Here is an 8,245-nt window from a genome sequence, read left to right as displayed (position 1 = left end):
CAGAGTGCATAAACAATTGAGCTTAACTGTTTCTTGTCTGAGGAAAATGTTCTGACTGATTGCTGCTAGCAGATGGGTTAAAAGAATTAGAGAAGGAAATATTGTACTAGCTGGTCGATGTGCATTAGAAGCGTTAAATGGCTATTAATCTGGGGTTGGAGCTTAAGCTATCGGAAATGGGAATGTGCCTGCAAAGCTTTTTGTCATGATGCAAGGCTTAAAAGTGTTCCTGCATTAGTGACCTGGGTAAGACTGATGATCTGTGTGTCACAATCACTCTGGTTGTAGCTGACATCGAACAGTTGTCTCACCCTCAGTGACAGATGAGTCTATTATTGCAAAAGGCAATAGAATAACATATTGTGCATATTCTACCAGAACTTCATGCTCACAAAGTCCTTCTGTTCTGGTGGGGAACAGGTGCAGTGTGGGAGTTGCAGTCAGTCATCAGATCTAAGGGTGGTGCAGGGGGCTTAGGAGTGGGGGAGTGCAGCTGCCACAGCTCAACACAATTGTTTACAACTCCCTATACCTCATGTGTCTTCATTTACAAAAGTGATTTCCAATGTGGCAGTTATTTGTTTATGGCATACCGTTTTTTCTGCTAAAAATGGTTTAAATGAAAGTACTTCCCTGTTTTTTCTAGATACAGTCATTAAAAGGCACTCATCATTTTTCCCTCAAGCAAGTCTAATACTGTAAATTCTTTATGAACCAATTTTTATTTCAGAATGAAGCCCCCAAAAAGAGTACAATAAAATGAAAAACATACGGACTCCAAAGAGCTGTTTGGCAAACAGACTAAGCTCTACACAAAATGTTCCTTTTTGGGGCTGTTTTGTAAGGGCAGTGGTGGTTCATGCTTGAATATCAACCTATCTGAGCCTTTTCTTATGGATTGCAATATTTCAGATAATGAAAAGAAAATCCTTGTTTTTGTTGTTTTTTTTTAAACATTTCTGATCCCTAAGTAGCTTACTATAGAATTTTTTAGTCCAGGCTTGATGATCACTGCATCAGTTCTCCTTTTTTGTCAGTGTTGACACATAGACTCTGGATTTCTTTTATTGTTTTAATACTATTTAAAAGAAAATGTATCCACTGTACGAAGATGATTATATGAAAGATTACTTAACACAATCCAGAAACACAATCCTTTAATTTAATGCAGAATGATAATCTCAAATTTCAACCTCTGTTATTGGACATATTGTATTCTAATGCCCCGTCCCCATTACATTTTAAATGTGTGTTTGCCTTATGTGAAAACTGCAAATCAAAGTTTGTAACTATCCTATGCACCAACATTCATAACAAAAGAAGAAAAAGACATGTCAATTAGACAGACTGCCATGACATGCAAATTGGGAAGGGAAAACACAGACAGTGATGAATCAAAGCGGAGCATGTGGGACACACCAGGAGAAACCAGTAATTAGGTCTGAAAGAACTAAGATGTGTGAATGATGGGTAGAAAAATAAACAGAAGGGAAAATAAATGAGTAGGGAGATGAAAACTTTAATCAAAAAAACCTTCCGCTTGAAAATCAGTGGTAATAAGCAACCACATGGAAGCAAGCACAAAGAGGAATAATTGAAAGTGAAAGAAGTGCCAGTTAGCCTTGGCTGAGGTCCATGTTAATGTGGCAGGAGGTAAGGAAAGAGGTAGAAGCAGAGGAGAGGAGAGGAGAGGAGAGGAGAGGAGAGGAGAGGAGAGGAGAGGAGAGGAGAGGAGAGGAGAGGAGAGGAGAGGAGAGGAGAGGAGAGGAGAGGAGAGGAGAGGAGAGGAGAGGAGAGGAGAGGAGAGGAGAGGAGAGGAGAGGAGAGGAGAGGAGAGGAGAGGAGAGGAGCGGAGGGGTGGTCTGTGGACTGAAATGGGAGGCAGTGTTTCTAAGAGGAGGGGAAAGTCTCTCAGAATGGGAGAAGACCTCAAAGCATACAGCCGCCCTGGAGGGAATGAGATCTCAAGACAGTCTCGAGGAAGACAAAGATTCCTATCCCGCCTGACTGATAGAAAACTCACAACATTATCAGTAACTTTACTCCCACAGGTTCTTCTCCGCTCACACCACACTGTGACAGGTAGCATGAGATATGCATATTTGGTAGAAACCATCTTACCTGACTAACCAAGGTTTTGATCCTCCCCCGATTATTTGAATGTCAACAGACTTAAGAGCTGAAGCTTCACTTTGCTGAGAGACTGCACGCCAGGCACGAGGCTCCCTACTCCTCCCCTCTACCACTCTGTCTTTTACTGGGCTCTTGTCCAGAGAATGACTGGCCCCAGTGGACCTGAGAAGAGGATCACACACCGAAGACAGAACAGCAGCTTTTACTCTGCAGGCTGGGATTCTACAAATCAGCATATTTAACACCATTTTGGGATTCGTAGACTGGCTTGTCATTTTTCCACTTTTTTTTTTCTTCACTACATCAGAAACAGTGGAGCAAACGCTGCATTTGCTGACAGCTAATAAAAACAGACGGACTAACATATGGACAGAAAGCAGTGAGCACTGCGGCGTGAATGTAGCAACTGGACTTCTATCTGTGGTTGCTAAGACCAAGCAAGGATAATAGCCAAAGCACTTTCATTTCCACCAAAGGTTGTGGGTGGATGCAGCTTTCAACAGACTGCTATAGGGGAAAGCAGTCACTGCATACAGACTGCCTGTATAGCTTATCGGCATTGTGATAACTCAGAGATAATGCTCTGCTAGCTTGAAATAAATTATTCTTCAATACTGAGGACTATCCTCTGGGTGGAAATACATTAAAATACCTGTGGAGTTTCAACCTCTCTTATACTTTGCTGCTCATGCTGTGTGGACTTTCAGCATTTTAACCTAATGACTATAGAATGTTAGTATTAGAGATCATGGCAGGATGGATGCAATGTGTAAATCAGTCACTGATGCTGCTATGTCTTATTTTCCTGGGAATGGCTCCCACTGCAAACAGCATATACCCAAGGATACGGCTCTCCCACAAAGGTAAATATACACATTCTGTGTCTGTTTATCTTTCCTTTTTTTAATCACCTGAAGTATCAAAAAAAAAAAAAAATACATAGTACATAACATGTATGCTGTCAAAAATTAAGAAAAAAAAAGTGAAATTTTGAGAATATATTTTTTATTGTAGTTCCCTCAGAGTGCAAACGGAGAATAGGGTGGGTGCAACATAACATAGTTTTACAAAAGGCTGCTGTTACTAGTTTTAACTAGTTCCTGATATTAAATTAGGATGATAAATAAAGTTGTGTTTTTGCAAAACATTTTTCTAAATTATTTCTAGATCAGAATTAGTATTTATACGTTTTCTGATGTGGACCAAATGGTTTTCCAACCTGGAAGCCCTTCAGTTGGGGGATAAACAGACACTTCAAAAAAATTATTTCAGATGTTAGTTGCACCTTAAAAGAAGTTTCTGTTTATTGTTGACATGACAACTTTATATAGACTAGATGGCCCAGCTGTGCTGTGCAACGTAATTTCTATGAGGTTGCACTTTGCAGCTCTATAGTACCTGTAAGCCAATAGCAGTTTTTCATTAGGATTATATGGCTCTCCACCAAGAGTGCACTTCAGAAAAGGGTAGCTAAAACACTTAAGGAAAAGAAATACATTTAATTATCAGTTGTAACGCTAATAGCTAGGTACAATGCTGCTTGTAAAAGACTCAGAAAATTGATGTCTGATGTGTAGATGTCTGCTGTGCAAATTTGGCAGCTAACAGATTTCAACTCTACTTTTCTAATAAATAAGTATATATATATATATATATATATATATATATATATATATATATATATATATATATATATATATATATATGCTTCAGGAGCATCCTTCATTTGTTTTGGTCTCTCTGCTATGGTGGCTGACAAACCATAATGTGGCTTTCTCTCGTGCTATACTGGTACAGGAATGGTTATGGAATGTATTTCTTTTTTTTATGGGAGTGTTTCTGAGAGTAGGAGACAAGTGTCTATGCAATTGTGGGTGTTTATTTGTGCATGGGGTGGCTGATTTGGATGTGCATGTGCTGGTATGCAGACAGATTGCTGTGTATCTCTTTGACAATAATGAGGGTTTTTATCTGAAGATAAAATATCTTGAGTAAACACTGCATTTTTTTATTTTTTTTATGTTTCCTTTGAACTCTATAGCAACAAGAGGCAATAATTCCACATAAGCCAGTTAGTCATGGTTGGAAATAGGTGTGGAATTTGGATGGTCTCTAACTAATACATGTGCACTCAAAGAATTTAATGAGAGTTGACAAGTCTTGTCCATCAATAGGTAGTCATTCTGAACATTTCATACGTTGCAGTACTTATTTCTTTCAGTTTCAGTTGTAAACATAACAAAGGTATCCAATAAAGCAAAAACAAAAAAAGGTTTTCTCTTCAGACATACAGCTAACAAAACAACATAATGTATAAATAACTGCCTACATGCTTAGTCAGTAATGCCACATACGTTTTAGGTGAGGTCGTAATTTTCATACATCATCCTTTTTTTCTCTATACCTAAGGGTAGAGCTATCATAATGACTGACATCCCTGCCCAACCTGTGTCATGACTCTTTGATGCATGTTCTGGCAAGTACAGAGCACCAGGAAACAGGCTGCAGTTGGATCCTATCATTATGGAATGATAAACATTCCTAATACATGCCTCATGGGCTCTAACACTTATATTTGCACACAACCGTCGATTCAAACAAACTCAAACAGACAACATCATAGGCAGTATTGTGTGAATTCTTTAAAGATGTTGGACATGGATGAAGCTCAGTTCAGAAGCATAAGGATGAGGTTCTATTGACTGATGGATGGATGCAAGACTGATGCCACAAAATCTGGCAACAAGAGCGATGAGAAAAAAAAATATTATCTTTGAGGGAAAGTTTTGTTAATTTTATCTTTGCTGACATACCTGCTTCTCATCAGGAGGGCTAACAATAGACGGATCAGTAGAGACGTGAATAAAATAAGAGAACAGCAAGTTTAGAGTTTCTGAAGTGGCATCACTATGCACATTTGACTGTTTTTATGTGTTCCACACTTTGCAGATGTTATAATGTTAATACATTTTTTTCTTATTTCTTTTTCATCTGTTCTCCATTTTGTGTTTAGCCCACTGGACCAGTGAATATCATGTCATGTGCATTTTAAATCACCTTCATCCTAGCCACATCTTTATTTGCATACACTCTCCGTTAACTTAAGGCTTTTACCTTACACAGGGTATTGAGTTAACAGTTCTGAAACCGCACAGTCTTTACAAATATTTGACCTTTAACGTTGACTGCAGAAAATCTAAAAACTTTAAACACAAACCTATAACATTCAAGCAGCCTGAGTGCTTGGATATTTAGTCCGTCAGACTTGCCAAATAATGGATTGTTATACTTTGAAAAGCCCTGCAGGGAGATACACTCAGTCCAGCAGAGATAAAAAGACACTCTTTGCTTTGTAATATTTTTGTGCCTTTGGACACAGATCCATATGATTTGAATTCGCATCATTCAAGTTTCTTGGCAGCTTATTGGAGATCGCCTTGATACCAGAAACAAGATCTTGTTTTAGAACAGCCATCAATATTGCTGCCACTAAAGCTATTGCACAGCTAAGCATGTGTATGAGCGTCAGTAGGCTGTAGCTTAGTGTCCAGGCTTGCATTTAATTTACTGACTCCGCAGTCTTACCACAACGCCTAGCTAAATCTACTTAGTATGATACAGCAGTTTCAATAATTTGTAAGTTGTAAACCAGGAATAAAAAAAAAACTATTTTATAGATTAATATGGGGAGAATTTCACCTTAAAAAGGGCCTTATACTTCAAAAAGAAAATCTTTTTGGCATATCATTTATTTTAAAATTTAGGTATGGTACAAGGGTTTTCATTCTGTTCATGTCGACTGGATGTTTTAAACCAGAATTGAGAATTGATTTTAAGTGATTATTAACAAAAAAATAAATAAATATATAAACAAATTTGGGTTCATGACTGCAGCGACATTTATCTACTTGTACCAACGGGAAGTTGCTTAGAGCTATTTCAGTGTGGTCTTTTTGATATCTTAAAAGGTGCTAAAATCTTAGATAAAAAATATAACAGTATGTGAATTCTTTATCCAAATGCTTAACAGATATGTAGACAAAATTTGCTAATGTAGTTTTGAAGCTGTGCTGTTTTAAACTGAGTGGTAGGTGGCCCTTTTTATGTTTTAATTATTTGTCTGTTGCAACTTCTTGTATTAGAGAAACTTGGGAAATTTCTTTAATTTTATTTAATCAGGGATGCATTGCAACAGGCTTGGTAATGCATTAATCTGTGCTTCATACAGCGAGGGAAACTTAGGCAACTCTGTGACAGGGTTTCTTTGGTATCCCACTGATAAAACGTGATGTCAAACCTTTAGAGTAAACTTTTACACAGCTAATTAAAAAAGTTACCAGCTCATGCCTTGTGACAGGACATATAAAGTCAGGTTTTTCAGCCCAATTACCCAAAAGTTAACAGAACCAAAACTGATGGATGTATTTTAAAGTTTTAGAAAATATTTTACCTGAATGAGATAATAATTCATACTTAAGATTTTTTTTAACGACAGCAGTTGATTTCATGATTATCTATAATGTTGAACTGATGAAAAATATATATACTTATTTACAATTGACTTTTAAATGTTTTTTTACTGATATGAAAAATGTTAACTCTTATAAAATGTCAGTATTTTGGTATGCAGTGAGGGTTCTTATTGGAAAAGGGATTTATTGACTCAGAGCTACTTTAAATGATTTGGCTAATTTTTTTTTATGAATGTTGAGAATTACTTTTCATATGATAGTAATACTATTTTGCAATGTCCTCCAAAAAAATATCCCAATGAAAAACAGATTGAAAAATGTGGAAACCTCGGTTTTTTTATTTTGGAATGCGGGTAAGTTAACTGTTTAAAGGCTGCATTTTAAAACTAACATCATTGTTTTAAAAGTAAAAATCATATACAAATGCTCTTTCTCTTTTGCCATTTTTTTCTCCATGTTATATCTAAACATTAGGTTTCCACAAGCGATAATGTTAAAGGGTAGTGTAACTTCATATTTACATGTCCTTTTAAAAACAATAAACAATAGTGCAGATACAAAATTTATTTGGAGCATGTTCTTTGAAAATGCTAAAGCAGTAGTTCAGTGTTCATTTTTCTCAGCACTTTTAGTAAAACTAGGTTAGACAAAAAGACTCTAAGGTACATAAACACAGGGATTACTCAGGTGGCAATTACGGATGTATTCAAGCCTCCCTTTGAACTGTAATTTTAGACCTCCATCTCCTAAGAAGAAAACACTTTCAGTATATATCTTTTACAGCCTCTGAACCAGGGAGCTTTGGGTAATTTGGGAAAAACCAGAGTGCATGAAGTAAAGTGAGGGCAGGAATTTCTGTTGCTCATTTCTTCTAATCTGGTAGGTGAGGAGTCTAATTTTCTGATTTTTTAATTAAACAAGTCTAAATTGGAGGGTAGACCAATATTTAGGTAAATATTTTCTATTAAATTAGAGGGATTAAAGGCAATCATTTTTTAAAATCCTCTCTTGTCTATCTAGCTCATCTTTTAGTTCTGCTTATTTTGTGTATGCCTCAGCATCACTATTCCTACTATTTAATGTGTGTGCTCTACTGCTCCTTAATGAGATGTCCAGAGGGGAAGGCAGCTGCTGAATGTCTAATATCTGTTTTGACCTTTTTCCTGGTGTAGGGGAGAGGGAGAGAAATTGAGTTTTTCAGAGGAAAGATGAGTTGAAGGGTAGGTTTAAGCCTTCAAAGAAAAACGCTGAAGGATAAAAAATATGAATTTTAAAAGAAAATGAAAAGGTATAAAGGAAAATCAGGCAAGAGCTGTTCATTATTTGATGGATGGATGGATGGATGGATGGATGGATGGATGGATGGATGGATGGATGGATGGATGGATGGATGGATGGATGGATGGATGGATGGATGGATGGATGGATGGATGGATGGATGGATGGATGGATGGATGGAATGTATGTAATCTAATTACATTTTCTGGGGGGAAGAAATTGTACAAGAAATTAAATAGAATTGGCAACAGCCTTAGCAAGCTTGGATGTGTCTGGAACATCTCTAGAGGGATGCTTCCAGAGGACCTGGGAACATTGGGGGCCCATCCCACACCCTAGAAGTTGAATCTCTGGAAATTTAC

At 37.1% G+C, this 8,245-nt stretch overlaps 1 protein-coding gene across 2 annotated transcripts in view; it reads left to right on the top strand.

The window, feature by feature from the left end:
* Positions 1-1,897: 1,897 nt before the first annotated feature.
* sema3e (sema domain, immunoglobulin domain (Ig), short basic domain, secreted, (semaphorin) 3E) overlaps positions 1,898-8,245 on the top strand; it is a 33,832-nt gene continuing 27,484 nt past the window's right edge. Inside the window, exons 1-2 of one of the 2 annotated variants that reach the window (XM_038270674.1) lie at positions 1,898-2,082; positions 2,171-2,996. In XM_038270674.1, the coding sequence (XP_038126602.1) occupies positions 2,864-2,996 (133 nt within the window). In that variant the 5' untranslated portion in view covers positions 1,898-2,082; positions 2,171-2,863. Of the gene's footprint in view, positions 2,997-8,245 lie in introns of both variants that reach the window. The other variant, XM_038270675.1, reaches the window with a different exon arrangement.

Source organism: Cyprinodon tularosa, unplaced genomic scaffold, assembly GCF_016077235.1.
Source record: "Cyprinodon tularosa strain WSP-4 unplaced genomic scaffold, ASM1607723v1 ctg771, whole genome shotgun sequence".
NCBI lineage: Eukaryota > Metazoa > Chordata > Actinopteri > Cyprinodontiformes > Cyprinodontidae > Cyprinodon > Cyprinodon tularosa.
Note: the sequence above shows the minus strand (reverse complement) of the source record. Positions and strands in the feature narration are given on the sequence as shown.